Source organism: Podarcis bocagei, assembly GCF_964188305.1.
Source record: "Podarcis bocagei genome assembly, chromosome: 1".
Taxonomy (NCBI): domain Eukaryota; kingdom Metazoa; phylum Chordata; class Lepidosauria; order Squamata; family Lacertidae; genus Podarcis; species Podarcis bocagei.
In genome coordinates, this window is record NC_138125.1 from 141,509,606 (window position 1) to 141,529,148 (window position 19,543).

The 19,543-nt window shown below is 43.4% G+C and overlaps 1 protein-coding gene across 14 annotated transcripts in view; it reads right to left on the reverse strand.

Moving 5' to 3' along the window:
- Positions 1-19,543, reverse strand: part of UNC80 (unc-80 homolog, NALCN channel complex subunit) — a 160,464-nt gene that overhangs the window by 24,028 nt on the left and 116,893 nt on the right. For all 14 annotated transcript variants that reach the window (XM_081189824.1, XM_081189832.1, XM_081189828.1 and 11 more), the window contains 9 exons: positions 18,696-18,834; positions 17,181-17,277; positions 15,304-15,474; positions 14,848-14,940; positions 13,788-13,823; positions 13,304-13,522; positions 10,931-11,131; positions 8,438-8,561; positions 4,550-4,675 (listed from right to left, as the gene is read on the reverse strand). In XM_081189824.1, the coding sequence (XP_081045950.1) occupies positions 4,550-4,675; positions 8,438-8,561; positions 10,931-11,131; positions 13,304-13,522; positions 13,788-13,823; positions 14,848-14,940; positions 15,304-15,474; positions 17,181-17,277; positions 18,696-18,834 (1,206 nt within the window). The remainder of the gene's footprint in view (positions 1-4,549; positions 4,676-8,437; positions 8,562-10,930; positions 11,132-13,303; positions 13,523-13,787; positions 13,824-14,847; positions 14,941-15,303; positions 15,475-17,180; positions 17,278-18,695; positions 18,835-19,543) is intronic.

Consider the following 19,543-nt stretch of genomic DNA (forward strand, 5'->3'; position numbering starts at 1 on the left):
TGTCTACACGTGCTGGCTATTTGTTTGAATTCCTCTTTGGTGGTTTCCCCCCTTTTCCATTTTTTGTACACATCCTTTTTTAATCTTAATTCAGTTAAAAGTTCTTTAGATAGCCACCCTGGCTTCTTTAGGCACCTTCCATGTTTCCGTCTCATTGGTATTGCCTGACGTTGTGCTTTTACTATCTCCCTCTTAACAAACTCCCAGCCATCATGAACTCCCTTTCCTTTTAGTATTCCTGTCCATGGGATCTCACCCAGCACTTCCCTAAGTTTTATGAAGTCGGCTTTCTTAAAGTCAAGAAATTGAGTGCTAGTATGCTTGGCTGCTCCTTTCCGCTGTATAGTAAACTTCAGAAGAGCATGATCACTCGCGCCTAATGATCCTTCCACTTCTACCCCACTAACCAGGTCATCAACATTGGTTAGGACCAGATCTAAAATGGCTGTTCCTCTTGTTGCTTCTCCCACTTTCTGGACAATGAAGTTGTCTGCAAGGCCAGTGAGGAATCTGTTTGACCTTATGCTCTTGGCTGAGTTTGACGCCCAACAAATATCCGGGTAATTGAAGTCCCCCATTACTACTATCTCCCTTCCTTTTGCATGCTTGGCCATCTGTTCCAGGAAGGCATCATCTATGTCCTCCGTTTGGCTTGGGGATCTATAGTAAACTCCCACAATGAGGTCTCTGTTATTCTTCTCTCCCTTAATTTTGACCCAAATGCACTCACTTTGGCTTTGAGGTTCTAAATCTTGGATCTCTTCACAGGTATACACATCCCTGACATATAATGCCACTCCTCCTCCTTTCTTGTCTGGTCTGTTTCTCTGAAATAGATTGTATCCCCCCATTATTACATTCCAATCGTGGGACTTATCGACCAGGTTTCAGTGATGCCTATTATGTCATATTTAGTTTGCTGTACCAAGAGCTCAAGCTCATCTTGTTTATTTCCCATGCTTTGCGCATTAGTGTACAGACATTGAAGTCCATTAATCATTCCCCCGTGTCTCTTATTTAAGGATTTTTTCCTCCCACCACTAGGTCTGCGTGCTGTTTGCTCCATTTGGTCTATGACATTTGGATGATCATCTTCATTAATTGATAGACTCCTACCTTCAGGAGCACTGTCTCCCTCCCCCACATTAGTCAGTTTAAAGCCCTCCTGATGAGGTTTCTGAGATTTTTGGCAAAAACATTCCTCCCAACCGTTGTGAGGTGCAGCCCATCACTTGCCAGAAGTCCATCTTCAAGAAACTGCAGTCCGTGATCTAAGAATCCAAACCGTTCCTGTTTACACCATTTGCGAAGCCAGCTGTTCACTTCCACTATTTTCCCCTCTCTCCCTGGGCCACGTCGTTCAACTGGGAGGACAGACGAGATGACAATTTGTGCATTTAGTTGCTTCAATTTCCTGCCGAGAGCCTCGTAGTCTCTTTTGATCTTCTGGAGGCTATTGCTTGCAGTGTCATTGGTTCCCACATGAACCAAGAGGAAGGGGTATTTGTCAGTGGGTTTTATGATTCCTTGCAGTCGTTCAGTTACATCTTGGATCTTAGCCCCGGGGAGACAGCACACTTCCCGAGACATCTTGTCAGGCCCACAGATCACTGCTTCTGTTCCCCTCAGTAGGGAATCCCCTATCACCACTACACCACTCTTGGGTTTGGTCGGGGTTCTTCCGTGAGCTGTCCGTTCCAAGGTCGCCTGCACATTCCCTGAGGACTGACTTTGCTGCTCGTCTTCATATACCTGATCGACTGTAATGAGGGAGAGATCCTCAAATGGAGTCTGCTCTTCGTCTTCCATGCTAGGGGAGAGGACCTCAAAGCGATTGTGTATTTCTAAACAATCAGAGTGAACCCTGGGCCTCCTACTTCTTTGAGTCACGTTTCTCCATATATCTGGCTCCTGTGTTGATGAACTAGCCTCCTTCTCAGGGGAGTCCCCTGTCTCCTCCTTGGTGGGGACGGTGTGCTCTGTTGCTTCCAAGAAGAGCTCCAGCTCTCTAATTCTTTGGAGCGTAGCTACACGTTCCTCCAGTTGCTGGACTTTGTCTTTTAAAAGGGCAATCAACATGCAATTGCTGCAGGTGAAGCTGCCTGCAACCTTTGGCAAGATGGCAAACATTGCGCAGGAATCGCAGGCGACTGCAGCTGTTCCCTCCCCTTCCATCTTGAGATCGTGTTGTTGGGGGTGGCTACAGAGGTCCTCCATCATAAAAAGCTTGAAGACAGGACAAATAACTTCGCCCACACAAAAAAAACCTAGGTCTCCCCCAACAAACGTTTGAGACTAGCTCCCCTAAATCTAAAAGATGGATATAACTGCGCGCGCCTTCTTCAACTGCTGCCCTACAAACTCCTTCTTCAACTGCTGCCCTCAAGGAAGAGTTGTAGGACCTATTGGAGACCTGTAAAAGCTTATCAAAAGACAAAAAACACCACCCCAAAGAGAAGCTGGTGTGCGACTTTAAAGTTTTTAAATATTATGAGCAAGAATACACACTTCCTAATTCATTTAAGCTAAGAAAGAAACAAACTCACACTCCCAATTAAGGGATCACGGAGGAAAATGAACCCCTTTTATTTCCCTTATAAAAAGCCCCTGGACTTATTTGTCTGCAATTTGTCAGGCTTAATCTACTCTGGAGGCTCCTGCGCCTGTAAATTTAATCTATTTTGGCCAAGAGGGGGGAAAGGTATGTCCATTGTTATGTTTCCCATTACATAGAACAGGGGAACCACAGACCTTTATTGCACACAGAGCAGCTCAAAACCCAAAACACAGATCAAAGTGGAGTGAACACAGTGACTCAGAGAGAGTTTGGAATTTCTAAAAATGCACAGATACAATGCAAATTTTGGAGCCTATACACACACATAGGATTTGCATGTGAAATGAACGGACTCTCTAAACAACTTGAATCTTATAATGATGTATTTCCAACACTGCTGCAACTTAATAGTAATAGATAAACAGGTACCAACTCCATCTGAAACATATTAACTGTGAAATGGCTTAGGTTTTTTGTGGGGGGTTTTTTTGGAAAATTCAATATCCATATAACCTTGGAACTACAAAATTATTTCATAAGAGTACGTGACTAAAAAACAAGAAACATGTTTGAAGGTGCATACATCTGCTGCCACAGACTGACATGACTACTTCTAGCTAAACTGAATGTATTATATTAACTCTCCCTGCCCCCCCCCCGGTCTGTTAATGTATTTATTTAAAACATTATACACCACTTTTCCAAAGCTGACCCCACTCTCAATCAAAATACACTACTGACATCTTTCTTTAGTCATGCATATGCTTCAATTTCTCTAAATCTGTGCTTTGGTTCTTTATTCCTCCCACCCCACCCCTTTTATCATGACTCTCTCCCATCTAGACTCTGAAAAAGCCCCCTCTTGTTTCCTTTCCAATTAATCTGGGCAAAGTACAGTAGGTTAGTCAGAACATAAAAGGACTACATCATTCCACATGTGGACCAATCTATATGTGTAATATTTCTGCACAAATCTAGTGCTGTTAGGAAACCTGGAAATGGGGCTGAAAGCTTGCCTTTGCATTTAGTAGCTGAGAGCCTTTCCCCTCACTACCTTAAATTGGTGCCAACAAAGAAGTCCAGGCAACATGGAAGCCTGAAAAACCTAAAGCACACAGCTTGCATTTTGTGAGAGAGTAGCACTGTAACTCACTGAACAAAATTATTACATTTCCAATATTAAAGATAGGTAAATATAGTATTTGATGATTAGTATAAAAAAAATACTCTATGCATTTATACTTTCTGTGGTCTCATCACACTGTTATTTGAATTAAGGTTCAGTTTACCCAAATGTCCTATAACAACAACAATAGTTCAATACAGTTGGACAGAAATAATTAATCTAAGAATCTACACTTTAGAAAAGAAAGGAATGCCTTATGTGAACTTCAAAAAATCCTAAGATTCAAAAGTCATAACCAATATCTCATTCAACTAATAAAGGTTTGTGAGGTGTCAATGCAAAGTTTGAAATTACACAGGAATTTTCAGTGGCAAAATAGCTGGTCCTCGTATTGCAAAAAAAACAACAAGACATCATCAGCGTACATTGATCTAGTCATTTCATAGAATCATAGAATCATAGATAGTGTGAGAATTTTTTAAAATTTCAAAGCTCGCATACCCATGACCTATACAAGTCCTGCAGTTCTTCACATCTTTTGTTCTTGTTCTAAGCCTAAAAAGTAACCATGGTTATCTATCTATCAGTCATGAGAAGTACAATTACCATTTGTGTCAGCTCTTCGGTTGGTTTAAACCTGCATAGTCCCAATGTGACTTCAGTGGGGCTATGCTAAACTGGTACCCACCGAGGATCTGGACAATTGCTAAATGCCATGGCATTCCAAACTATTAACATATTTGTTGGGAAATTATCATTTTGCTTCACAGTTTTTGCCCAGCTTTCGCAGAAAACAAGAGCACCAATGAGTTGGTGTCTCAACCACATGATAAGCAAAGCCTGCTGAACAGGCAAGGCAGTCACACCTGAATCTGCAATGCTACAAGCCGGACAACAGCTGTGCTGAAGGGTAGAGGTGGCGAGAGATAAGGGCTGAGATGAAGAAGGGGCAATCCATCGGCCACACTGGAAGGTCCTACTACTCCCATCACCTGCAATACAAACACAGCACAGCACCATGACCAACTATTGCAATTCCATCCATGCCATACCCTCCAGTGTTGGTAAGGTACACACTTCAGGTAGCGCAAGACTGGGGTTGCTCTGTGATTATGAGTCCTCCACAGTGTCTTGCGGTAGCTGGGGCCAGTAAGGAAAAGGAGTGGTTCTAGCAGGAAGTGGGTGGGGAGGAAACAGGGACTGCTACAGGGTTAACCAGAGGGGTTGGTCAGAAGGCACAGGGAAAACCAGTACATTTAAGAATGTACCCAGTACTAGCCCTGAAAAACCAGCACTGTACTGGTAGAAGGAGGAGGGGTTGGAGGGTATGCCATGTAGTTACCGTACTCAATAGAAAAAGGTACTGAAATCACAGTGTTTCTAGTTGGCTTGAGCTGTTCCCTTATTATGTCATGGTAATGTCCTGAGTCAGACCTAGACTGGTTTTTATACAATGTTCAGACTCTCCTGTATGGATGTGCTATTACTTCAAAGGTTAAATCTTGAGGGGGATTGAACTGTTTCAAATCTATGCCTGCAAAATATTTTCATTTAGAATGAATTATGTTGCTAGAATGCTTTGAGGTTACAAAAAACGAACCCCTTTCAAAGGGTTTTGTTCAGCTTTGCATCTGTTAGTTAAGAATACAGTCCTTAGAGAGCCAGTGTGGTGTAGTGGTTAAGAGCGGTAGTCACGTAATCTGGGTAACCGGGTTCGCGTCTCCGCTCCTCCACATGAAGCTGCTGGGTGACCTTGGGCCAGTCACACTTCTTTGAAGTCTCTCAGCCCCACTCACCTCACAGAGTGTTTGTTGTGGGGGAGGAAGGGAAAGGAGATTGTTAGCCGCTTTGAGACTCCTGAAGGGGAGTGAAAGGCGGGGTATCAAATCCAAACTCTTCTTCTTCTTCTTCTTCTTCTTATTACACTTGCATCCAGTGGCTACTCCAAGCTATCTCTCTAGATGCAGTTAAACATTAGTTTTAAGCAATTTGAAGGTGTCCTGAGTTTAGATCTTGCTAGAAGTTCCCTAAGAAGTATATGGCTGACTGATGGGAAGTTTTCTTTCTGCACATTCTCACCCACCCTAGAATGTTCAGTTCACATTGAGTTCATGAAACATTGTACCCTGACCTGTTCTTAATGCATGGTTGACCACATCTACGGAATGCGATGATGATACTCTTTTAAGTTTTGCTATATCAATCACTAGTTATAGTTTAAGTCTTGCTATATCGATCACTAGTAATTGTTTAATATGAGGTCTTCACGCCTGTCCAACTCTGTGTTCCCTTTCCCAACCTTTAATCTATTGATGATTAATGCCTATATGCAACCCTTGCATTGTATTTGTGTTAACCAATCAGCAACAAGCACATATGTGGCAATGCTGTAATATTCAATAAAAGGGACTCCCCGACACATGCTTGAGAGATGCCTCCCATATGACACTTGTCATTCGTCTGTCGTTTATTTCAACCCAACAGCTGACACAGGTTTCTTGCTAATATGTTGTGATGCTGAATAAATATGAATAAATATTGCTTGAAGGACTAATAGTCACCTTGCTTGGCTCTACTTCAACTTGTATACTTGTAAGTAAACAGAAAAGATTGCAAATGTCTCCAGCGGTACTTACAACCACCTGGGGAAGTGGAAATTCCGATGGCTGATCAAATAAGCTGATAACTTCCAAGCAATGTGGGACATAACAGGACCATTCAGGATCAGGTAAAGGACCCCTGGACAGTTAAGTCCAGTCAAAGGCTGGATCAAACCAGGGTTCCATTTAGTCCAGGAATCTGTTTTCAACAGTTGCCCAGCCAACTCACAGGCAAGGCACAAAGGCAACAGTTCTTTCTACTGTGTGTCCTTCAACAACTGTATCATTATCACTGAACATGGAAGTTCAATTTTGCCAATATTACTAATATCCATAAATGTCCTCCATTAATGCATCTACTTCCCTTTTGAAACCATCTGTCAATATATCTTGTGGATATAATTGTCTAAGTCTACTTTTATTGTATGTATGGAGAAGGAAGGTTCGGTGCAAAATGCTTAGCAGTACTGGATAAACAGGCAGATAAATGCTAACATACCATTTCTGCACTCTCTAAAGTGTTTTCTGTATTACAAGTTATATGTTTCCAAATTATGGTTTTCTTTACATCATTGATGGGTGCCAGCAAATTTGATCAAGCATTGTTTGTGAAGGCTTGTCTGGAGCAATGATCCCCATTAAAATGGCAGAAGTCCAGGATTTGCATAAATTCTTAACTTGAATGAAACCTTGTGAGAGTTTAATTTCAGTATAGGAACTGTCAAGATCTAAAATAGAATTGTCTGTTACTGCAAAGTTCACAGACTTGTTCCAGTGGCTCTATGCTCTATAACTTCCTCATCAGAAATTCTTCTATTTAGGTGTGCCCTAAAGCAATCTAAGGGACGCGGGTGGCACTGTGGTTTAAACCACAGAGCCTAGGACTTGCCGATCAGAAGGTCGGCGGTTCGAATCCCCGCAATGGGGTGAGCTCCCATTGCTTGGTCCCTGCTCCTGCCAACCTAGCAGTTCAAAAGCACGTCAAAGTGCAAGTAGATAAATAGGTACCGCTCCGGCAGGAAGGTAAAGGGCGTTTCCGTACGCTGCTCTGGTTTGCCAGAAGCGGCTTAGTCATGCTGGCCACATGACCCGGAAGCTGTATGCCGGCTCCCTCGGCCAATAAAGCGAGATGAGCGCCGCAACCCCAGAGTCGGTCACGACTGGACCTAATGGTCAGGGGTCCCCTTTACCCCCTTAAAGCAATCTAAATGTACAAAACACACAGCAACACCGAGATGGATAAAAATGTCCATTTTAGTTTCTCTCAGTTTCTCATTTTTCTGCTCTTAAATTCAGTTTGCCGCATTTCTGCTTCAGTTTCTGACTTGGCTTTTAAAAACGTCATCACAAATATTTATCACCATTTCTGTATACATTTCTGCTGTTGTGCACATTTTTGCAAGCAATTCCCCCCAATATAAAGCATTTTTGTAAGTTATTTTCACCACTAAATGCATTTTAATGCACATTCCCACCCCCCAATATATGTATTTTGTATGCATTTTGTTTGGAGAACTGCAATGCAAAATTCAGAATAGGGAATATTTTGAGGGATAGTTGTGTTTTGGGTTGCATATTATTTCAGGAAGTGCAAATTAGGTAGGCTTGCATTAAAATGTGAACCAAACTGAATTTCTCTTTCACCCTGATAAAGGGGCAGAAGGATCTGAACATTGTACAAGAAAATCTAAAAGTTACTTTAGACCAGGGACATTACAAATGGCAAAGCAAATTTAGTTTAGTAATTCATCTAGTCAATTGCTTATGCCCTTTTGCAGAGCGATAAAAAATGTTGTCTTTCAACAACTTGAGACTGAGTATGTTTCCAGCTTCCCCCATCCCCTTCCAACTCCTCTACCAGGTGTGTGCAGTATCCACCACTCTCCAACTTGCAGCCCTCAACTCTCGGCGCAACATGCAGGAATGGATTTTCAAAATGGTGCATGGAAAGCAGCAAAAACCAGTCACTGGGCTTAGGCTATGGGCTTCCTCCCCATTCGCTCCCCATGCACCACTTTAAAAATGAACTCCACTATTTCTAGTGTCAGTTAAATAGCTTATTTTCATGAGTAGGACTGGGACTGGAAATGGGGAATCTCTACCACAGAAGGAAGTCTGGTAGATGTGAAGGAGATTGGAATGTTGGTTACTCACCAGATTGACACAGACATTGATCAGTGACCTAAGGTGAGGCAGGAAGGATATGATTGGCTGCCTCTGAAGTGTCAAACAAACCCCTTCAATCAAACTGCTGGCAGGCTCCCACTCAACCTGTCGCCTGGAACACAACAGTAGGTGGTGTTAGGCATCCGGCTTCACCCAGAAACCCTGCACAAGGTGACTGAGACAAAAGGACTCTGAGGGATGCTTCAGACAAGGGCATCTCAGATGGCGAAAATTTGCATTACAACAAGTGCATTTTACCTACACTATTCAGAAATCAGGGAAGCACAGAAAGCACTGCAGAAGAAACTGGACCTACAGCAAAGAGGTGTTGCCATGAGACTCAACAAACAATAGAAAAATATCCAGATCAACAATCGAAAGGAGTAGGAATTGGTGTGTATATGCAAGAAACTAACAACGTGGTGTCCTGTGAATTTGTTTTAAACAGACATAGTGCAAATGGCAATAGTATGCTTCTCCTCCACTGATTTCAAAGGATATATATTCTCCCCAAAATGTAGGCTGATTGCTGCTTCATATCTCTATGGAGAAGGGTATTCTGAATTTGTCCATCAGAAATAAAACACCAGATTTCTGCTGGGATTTTGAAATCTGAAGTAGAATCTAGCAGATCTAGTACAGTCATACCTTGGAAGTCAAACAGAATCTGTTTGACTTCCAAAACGTTCAGAGACCAAAGTGCAGTTCTGATTGGCTGCAGGAAGCTCCTGCAGCCAATCAGAAGCCATGGAAGCCCTGTTGGACGTTCGGCTTCCAAAAATAGTTCACAAACCGGAACAGTCACTACTGGAAGAAAACCATGGAGAATAGTAGTGATAAGGAACTATGATAAGGACTTGATTCTGTGATTAAACCAGAGTTCTCCAGTTCAGATGTAGCGGACAACTATGGCTTAACACAAGACAAGAATGAAGCACCAAAGATGTCAGATGACTGAGGGGGAGGTGGGTAAGAGAGGAATGCTCAACCCCAACCATGGTTTATAAAGCTGGGAAGTAGTGGCCAAACCCCTTTGCATCCTGGCTTTTCCTATGACAAGGGATAATTATAACAAGTGGACTTTCCAAGGTTCCAATCAGAAAAACTTCACAAGCAGAATTAGCTTGTCTTCCTGACACAATGTCACTCTCGGAGAGCAGGAAGGAAATTCAACATTCAAGTCCCTAGGGTACTCCTTAATGCTTAAAAAATGAAGAAACAATATTTTTTTAAAAAAATGGGTAAGATTTGGAAAACAAAATAATAGTTTGGGATGGCACACACATCAAAATACAATTCAGTTTCCATTAACATCATTTTGATACACACTGGTTACAGGAAATAAGGGGAGGAATAATGTTTAGTTTGTTTCATCTCATTGGGAAGATGAACAAAGACAGTCTTGATATGGATATTTGCCCATGCAGATAAGAAATCATTAAATCAAATTTATACAACTTTAGCCTAGTTCCAGATGACATTTTCTGGGAAGAAACTTGTTGCATGATACGTTAAAGACTAGCAAATGTATTGGGGCATAAAACTTTGTGGACTGGATCTCACTTTGTTAAATATTTTTTGGGAAATCCCCTTAGCTTTTCCATATCTTTTCCATGCCTTTTCTCACACGTCTTTTATCTAAGCAGCTATCCAGGTAACATGTTTCAAGATCCAGTATGTTCTCACACTCAAATGACTAATCTGAGCCATATGTTTGCTGATGTAGCTAAAACATGCTAGAATATCATGCAGGAAAAACAGCACTGAGGGAGTTCATCCACACTTCTGCCTGTCCCATGCCTAGAAAGCACGGGCCTAAGCGCTTTCCGCCTTGTCCCACTCCTTTCCCAGGGAAAAACAGCTCTTTAGCGCTAAATCAGTGCAAAACATCAATCTGGAGAAAACTGTAATTGCCGTTTGCTCCATCTGAGTGATAAGAGTGTTTTTCCCCAGGGGAAAGGAGTAGGACCAGAGGAAGTGTGCATGAGCCCTGTCTCAATGACTTCTGAAACAACCTCATTTTTCTTTGCCTTTGCAAAATAAGACTATTCATATGGCTTTTTAAGCTCCAGAAAGTTTAGAATCCTGCATTTAAGTGCATTTTAATACAATTACAGACAGAGTTACAACAAAACGTATTCACGGTCCTACAGAATTTATATCACATATGCTTCATTCTTAAAATCATGAGATTTTAGAAATGACAAAATCAACAAAAGCATTATTCCTGGGCACCTGTTTTGTGGTGGATGCCATATTTTTACCAGTTCTGCTATGGTTCATCATAAAAGATGCATTTCCTCTATTGTTGTCTCACAAATGTGGCCGCATGCATATACAACAATAGGAAAAATACATTTATTTATTTTTTGCTGTGAGAGTTCAGTGCAGCAAAACACTGTCAATAAAATGACATACCCTTCCTTCAAGGCTTGCAACAACAGAAACGGACCCCTGTAGGTTTCCGTCATACATGCTCACCTCAAAGTAGGCATCTTGTGAATTTTATTGAACATACGATCCAATCGCTTTAAGATGAGGATTAAGGCAGGCCTGACTGCCTCGGCCGTCCAGTCAGTGATGGGCAGCATCTCCATGATGTATCGCCGGAGCCCACGGCTCTCCATCGTCTGGGTGTCGTAAGGTGCCAGCTTCAGAAGGGAATGTGCAATTTCTGCCAACCTAAAATTACTGCTCGTTAAGAGGGAAATCTCAGATTCTACCAAGTGAGCCCCTTTGTAGAGAGCCACAACCACTGCACAGTGGGAAAATACACCCCATTCAAAAGAACGTTAAGTGATCTAAGAACACAACTTCCAGCACACTTGAGGCTTACAGTGAGCCAGAAGCGGGTCACCATTTCGGCCCTGTGGGTTACAGGGGGGGATGGGGTGGTGGTGGAGGGGCACAAGCCCATAGGCATGACCAGAACCTGCCGTGCCAATACAGATTAACACAGAGACATTAGCACTCAGTTACACATGTGTGCACATACCCCACATGGGTGGATAGAAACACAGGGAGGAGCCTCCCTGAGAACACATAGCACCATTGAATTTGTGCTTCCCAAGCCTAGCTGTTTGTGGCTGGGGGGCACAACTGAAGTGGGGAGATAAAAGCACGGGACAGTGATCCTTACCAACGCACAGAAGATCACTACCCCCCCCCATGCTACCTACCCCCCAGAGCCCAGTTGATGGGCTGATGGGCAGTAGTGAAAAATGAGTGGAGCTCTCTAAGGTTTGGTGGGCTGCAGAGAATGGCTGTGGGCAATGGGCTGGCCACCACTGCAACACTCCATGGCAAAACTAAAGGAACATAAAAACTTAAGAGACTTAAACCTATGAGTGCACCATCAGTTTCACTTTGCTCCAGACAATGTCTGAGTGGCTCAGCAAGAAAATGTCCTATGCATGGCATTCTATCATTTTTCGTAACAAGATTCAAAACAGCCTCAGCTCAGTTTTAGTTCTTGATATTCATAAAGACTAAAGTAAGTGAAGCTGTTAAAATACACAGACCAAACTTTTATGAAGCTGCAATCACTGAGAGAACTTGCTTTTAAAATGTTTACATAAGGAACCTCAACCACAATAGAAGCAGCTATTTGTTTCCACAGCCAAGGTAAGTATTACACTAATTCAACTGGAGACACAGCTTAAAAAATCATAAATCAATGGCATATATTGAGTAACAATGTATCAGCAGGTCATGAAGAAAGTGAGAAACCTCTTGAACTCCATCCTGTAGATGTAAAAACAGCTATAAAGCAACCACATGTAGGATCCAAAAATGCACAAATCAACTGCCCAAGGATGACAAGTAACAAGGTCAAGGGCTCTCTTCCCCTGATATTACAAATAAGTGCTAAACATGGATGCCAGATTTGATGGAGATATAGATAGCTATATAAACTAAAATATGCACCAGCTGTTTGCCTGAACTTGTAAGCCCTTTGCCATCAGCTGCAATTAAAACAGGAAGCCTCTAAATAATCATAGTTTCCTATTTCATCCAAAATGGAAACCTATGGTTAATAGCGTCAGAAAAAGCCAGGATATTAAAATATAGTTTGCACTTGATGTATTAACAACCTGGCTTGTTGCAACGCTAGTATACAATTTCCTACTTCAGACAACAGCGGACACTAAGGTTAATTAGTAGTTTCCTTGTTTTATTATGGGTCACATGACAGAAGTGGCAAATAGGTTCTGTGCACAAGCAGGAGGCTTGTGTACATATTTAGGCTTAATAAACTGAGCTATGATAACCTGTTATTTCTGATAAATATATCTTACTAATTCCACATGGTTTCCCCTTTTGAACTACCAACTCTAGCTGAGCTTTTAATGCTAAATGTTTCTTGTAAATTTCCATCCACAGGTTCAAATCCTGCCCCTGGAACAAAAGAGGACAAGCCTGCTCCTTCTTCTGCATGCCTATACTGCCTCCCTTTAATCTGCCCTTCTCTAGGCTAACCCAGAACTCAACACCATACCTTAGGTGGGGCTAACGGTTTCAGCTAAAGCAATACAAAGAGCTTGCAATTTAACAAGTCTGGGTGTAACACAAAGCCAAACTATGGCCTAGCTCCAGGTTGTGCAGCAGCAGCAGGACCAAGGGATGAGCAATGCGCACACACATTTATGCTTAGCCATGATTTGATTTATGCATGAGCTTGTCTGTTGTCAAAAGCTTTAGGATTCTCCATAAAGGTGTTGTGATAACATTAAATAAAGCTCCTGCAATATATTACCATATATGCTTCAACAGTTTGATATATGTTTTACATATTTCATATATATATACTGTACATATTTCAGACATATATTTACTGTGTTATTAAAATAATACCTCATATGAGACTTAACATCCAGCAGCTCTAAGGAAGTCACTCTGGGCTCTCCAGCTAGGTTCTGCAAAATCTTCAGTCTGGGGCCACAGTGTTTATAGAACTCAGTACAGATATTCAACAGGGACTCACGGGGTCTCCTGAACTCCTCCCTAGCAATGCGTTCATCTAGCTCCTCGCGCTGAATGCCTTGGCCTTCCTCCAACAAGTGAAGGTTTTCCCTGAAGGGAAAGATGCAGAATATGAAGGTGCAAACAGAGAAAATGCACTGATAAAATAAAAGATTGTAACGAATTCCTCTTTTTGAACCCATGAAAATCATGGCTTGGCAATTGACAGAAAATGAAGAGTGAGCAGCTAGGGAGACTAGATAGAGATAAAAAGTCTATTGTTGATTTCCCCTTGTAGCAAATTGTTGACATTGGAACCCAGGGAGAGAGAAAACTGCAGAGGTGCTAAGGAGATTGGGTGGCAAACTTACAGTACCTGATAAAGTGCAGTTTGGCTCCTTGATCTGGGTATCTAGAAATACAGAGGGAAAATGGTATAAGGGAAAAGACAGAGGACCTTAAATACACTTTGGACCCCTTCAGACAATGCTCCCACAGCATGTGGTGAGCATGCCTTCCCTCCTAACACACGTATTCTGCTTTTGACACCACCTGACATCCATGCATGGGTGTAACACTTCAATGGAGTTGTCTGTGCACGAACTCCAATCCATAAATGCTCTGCCTCTATGCCCAACGGGTGTTCTAAACTCAGAATACCCCATCAAGTGCAGAGGCAAGCCTTCACCTTAGAGGTGATGGGGGCAGGTGGAGAGGTATTGGATTGCTTTGGTTCAGTGCCCAACAGGTGCTCTGAGCACCTGAAGTGGTTGTTCCTGACAGTGCTCAGGCAAAGCAGCCAGCCTTCAGCCAAGAGCAGAGGTGGGTGGCAGAGGCATGGAAGATCGCATCTGCACCCAATGGATGCTCTGAGCTTGGAATGCTCTTAGGCACAGAGGGTAGCCCACATGACTCAGCCTCCTGTCTTCAGCTTAATGCAGAAGGGGAGAGGGAGAGGCACATTGGCTTGCCTCTGCCTGGAGCTCCAGCCTGAGGTTCATCTTGCTCAGTAGAACTTAGATCCCCTCTTGTCATGGGGAGGGACGTGGGGTGGGTAGGATTACTGGACCCTATGTATCTTGTGTGTGTATACAGTTTCATGGGGAAACAAGGCACCTCCTCTACACACACATGCATTCTAGCTCTGCTCTCCAGGTGCTGCAAACAGATAACAACATATAATTGTCTTCTCTTTCATGTTGTGCTTGCAAGTTTCATGTGAGTATTGGGCAGGCTACTGCTGGAAACAAAAGAAATTGGGAAAGATGGGCCTTTGGCTTGATCCAGCAAGGCAATTCTTACGTTCTTCTCCCAAAGCCATAGTCCCAAACTCCATGTTTCCCCATGAAACTATGTGCACACGCATACAATATCATCAGGAACGTTAGGAACTGGAGCTTGGATCAGCAAGTCATAGGACAGCCCCAGCTAATTACCTAGTATTTGTTCCAGACGACATAGTATGGTTAGCAGTAGTGGTTCCTTTATGGCCTTGATCACAGCGACTCATCTGAGGGGCAGTCATTGGCCTGTTTAATGGGGAAAAAAGGCAGGGTCAAAAACTAATATCCTGGTGACAATTTTTGCATTTACCACAGAAATGTGAATTTTTATCACCCAAATGCTGTGATCAAGGTCCAGTATTTGCTTTTGACCTCAAGTTTTTCACCTAAACAGATTTTGCTAATTAAATATTGAAATAAAACACCCCACACTTTTTGTATCATATTTGAAGATTGTGCTGATCTGAATTCTCCTTTGGCAATTCAAATCAGTCCTCATGAAAGAACACCTATCAACTTTTACAACAGGGACTAACATGAAATAATTTTCTTGTGTTCTTCACTTCCTACGTTCTCCATGGTCACAGTCACAAAAGTGGAGCAGCTCACCTGGTAAGAACTTCTACACTGTACAAGAGGGCTTGTAAGGATGTAGCAAGAGCAGCTGTAGCAGCAATCTCCTCTCGAGCCGCTGTCACTGTCTCCACTTGGGAAGTTTGCCTCTTAAGCCTCTGAAGGTAACAGGGAACCAGGGCTTCAAGGACCATCAGCATCTGAAGACTGAGCCCATGTGCATCATGTGAGGATGAAATCAATCAAACCAAGGGTGCACCCAAGCATACAGAATTCTAATAATTTGAACAAGCATATAACTTGCTCCCTGCTTCTTCGCACAGCACTGACGGGCTTGGATGGCTTCCTTGGAGCAATATTTTGAGTTTAACAGTTTAATAATTAAAGAAATTATGATTATAGTATTAATAATTACTAAACAAATGTTTAATTGAATAAAAATGCACTGCACTGTTAAAAATCAGGCAGCCTACCTGAAACAATCAGGGTAGGTGCTAAGAGTAAAATGACAGCTCTAAAAAACGTTTCACGATCCAACAAGAGGAGCCATGTGCATATGTTGGGTGCTATGTCATGTTTACTGAAGTAGAGCAAGCAGTGCACAAGCGCAATCCTAGGCATATGAGACTGTCAAAGCAACTGACAGTCTGAGAAGCAAGCACAACTTCAACTCCTGAACAGCTCTTCTATTCCCTAGAAATATGCACACCATTTAAAAACCTTTTAAAAAGGCAACTTTGGAAAAGGTTTAAATCATACATAGGGCCATAATTTGCTCATATTATACTTTTTTAAAAAGGAGACACACAGTGGTACCTCAGTTTTTGAACAGCTTAGTTCACAAACAACTTGGAATTCATACACCGCAAAGACAGTAGTAGGTGTTCTGGTTTGCAAACTATTTTTGGATCCAAACGTGCTCCATTCTGAGTGTTGCACTTCCATTTTGAGTGCCACACTTCTGTGGCCTGCTCTCTTGCTGCCTGGCCTGGCCTTCCCTGACTCAGTGCTGGGGTCACGGCGGCTGCAGGCAACATCCAGAATTGGAGGTGGGAGTGGTTGATGCTGCAGTGGCGGCAAAGGTGGAGGAGGGACCCAGCCCAGGGGGGGGGGCAAGCGAGCGGGCAAGGGATGTCGCCACCCCCCAGGGCTGGGTCCCTCCGCCACCATTGCCACTGCAGCATCAACTGCCCGATCCTCCGGTACCAGGTGTCACCCATGGCCACTGCTCCAGGCCCCAGAGCAATGCCAAGCGGCTAGGCCCCAGCAGTGACTGCTGCCGCTTCCCCTCACAGGGCGTGGGGCGGCACGGGCAGGATGCAGGTGCTGCCGCTGCAGGATGAGTTCTTCAGTGAGGAGAACGTGCCCAAGTGGCGGAGGCTGCTCATGCCAGCCCTGGAGAAGGTGCTGGACGGGGAGGGGAGGGATCCAGAAGGGCTGGGGGGGGGGAAGCAGTTTTAGGGAGGAGAAAGGGGAAAGGGCTGGCGGGGGGGGGGGGGAGAAGCCGACTGGCTCCTCAGAGAGATAATTTTTTTGGCCTTTCCTCCCCCCCCCCCGAACTCCCCCTTCATGCACCTGGTGCACAATGACAATGGGTAGATCACTGCCAGTTTTTGATACTGGGTAGTAGATTGCAGCCTGGTTTATTGCTTTCATTTTAAGGATCAATGGTCTTGTTAGATAGTAAAAGTAATGTTAAATTGCTGTTTTAGGGGTTGTTTTTAAAAGTCTGGAATGGATTAATCCATTTTGCATTACTTTCTATGGGAAAGTACGCCTTGGTTCTGGAACGGACTTCCGGAATGGATTAAGTTTGGGAACCAAGGTACCACTCTCTCTCTTTCTGCTAGGCTCATGCCATCAGAGTTTTATTTGCAGATGCACTCAAACTCCAACCCCAAAACATAGGTTACCTTCTGAATGACTCAGGGGCATATGCAACAACTGTTACACATAACTTTATGGCCTCGCTGATGGAAAAAGTCAGGTCCTCGTTGCCGTAGCAGAAATCTGCAAAGGGGGGGGGGGAGTAGATTATAAATTCTGTGAAATGGGGGTGACACAATAAGGAGGAGAGATCTATTCAACAAATCAACAGCAGCCCAGTAAATTGATTACTGAACAGTAATCCGATATTCTGTGGGCTTAGCCACCCGCTCACCATGATTTCTTAGGCAAGTAATTCTCTTTCTATTGCAGATCTTGATTTGTATAATAGGATTTATCCCTGAAGGTTTTTTATGATGATAATAATGGCACAAGAGTAAATTTGACCTACAATGAACTTTAGCAATAGGTTTGGTTATTAACCTAAATATATTGCAGCTGGTATTGGCTGGTTAGTTAGCACATAAGTTAGCAAAATTAAATACACCCACCCACAACAGACTTTTGGCCTTAGCAATCTCCTTAGCACTGCCAGGGCAAGATCCTCCCTTCCCTGCTCACTTCCTTCCTGCTAACAATGACGGCTCCTAGGCACCATGTCCGATGTTGCATACTTCTCAGCTCTCCTACTTTGAGCAGGACACCCCAGAATTACAGAACTTATCCAGACTTCTGATTGGATCCCAGGATCCCTAGCAAACAGTGCTAATGGTCGGGCATGATGGCAGCTGGAGCCCAACAACATATGGAGGGTCACAAGTTCTCCATCCCTGTGCAAAATGGTTTGGAAAAGGTTTGTCAGTTGGAATTGTCATGGCAGCTGAAACTGTGCGTGTCAGAAGCACTTCGGCTGCTGAACAACAGTTCAGCAAGGAAACTGTTTTCCCACAAGGAAAATGCCAGCCCTTCCACTAGGCAAACTGAAGCAACTGCCTCAGGAGGTGGGCAGGCGCGGTGGCATATTGAGCCCTTGGGCCCACCACTGGTTGCCAACAAGTCCTCCTGCTGCTGCCCACCGAAGAGCAAGACCTCTTGTATCCAGCGCCTGCCTTGCTCTGAGTAGGCCCTCAGAACAAGACATTTTTCCTGGAGTGACTATGAAATTGCCTGTGCCACTGCTGCACCAATGCTTACTGTTAAGAGTTAAGGAGGCAGGGGGTTGAGAATGAAAGAAGCGTCACTCTGCTTCAGGAGGACAGGCAGGTGTTTGCTATTATGGGAGAGTTTGTGTGTATTGCAATGGGCAGGTCTTGGGAGTCTGCCCAAAACAAAGGTTGGATGAATGGACAAATTGTGGCAGACAATAACTATTGTATTTTTAATGCTTTATAAACAGTTTTGTGTACTGCCTTGGACTGCCAAAAGGCCATCTATAAATAATTATATAAATAATGTCCTTCATGCTGATAAAGTGGGGTGAACACATTGGCATTTTAAACCTAAATAAATAATAAGAGTTGAAGCTGAAGTATGTTCAAAGGTTAACAGAAAAGACATATTTATTTCATAAAAAGGCTAATTCAAAGAAACTTTGGATATACCTAATGATTTTAGAGGCTTTTCTGCTTTCACTAGTTCCAGAATGTCCAGGTTGTCAGGAGTGTCTCCTTCTAAGGACTGCAGCAGATCAAACAGGCACTGAGCCGATACGCCTTTGCTGGGTGCACTGTTTGTTGTATCCTGCATTTCAAAAAATTAAATGTAATTCTGATTTTCAGGTTCCATTTACATTTTGTTACACTTACAGATGGAAGTAGCATCATATGTATATAGTGATATGTTTTACAAAAATTCTACTAGCTTGAATCCAGTACTACAGGGTGATTGTATGTTACATGTGGAAAATGGAGATCCCCCCCCCCAAGGTGGTCTAAACTTCTGAGAGAGATACTGAACAACACTTTCCTGTGAAAGATCAGGAAGTCAGTTCCATGAGCCCCACAGCCCTGTCAGGATCAGGCTGGGATTGGTAGGCCCAAGCAGAGGAGGAGGAAGAACAGACAGAGAGACGGCTGAACTGTGGGAACCTGGGTTGAAGGAGGGCAGATTACCTTTTCCGCCCCAACTTCAGCCATTTCGCAGGAGAAGCGGGGATGCCAGATCCTGCTTTGTGAGAGCCTCAATGGAAGTTGGGGAGTGCTTTGATCAGCCAATATGGGATGCTGAACAGGAGGTGGCAGCAACCGAACAGGAGACTGAACAGGAAGATGCAGCCCTGTCACCTAGAATTAGGTGCTGCATTTGTATATGGGAGCAGGAACCCCTCCCGCCCCACCCCGCAATGGAACATGCGCTTGCAAGCTTGACATTCCCACAAGATGAGAGAGTTTTGCAAGTGAGTGCACCATGAGTCATCTTTAAAATCTTGGAGGGAGGGGAAAGTTGTTGG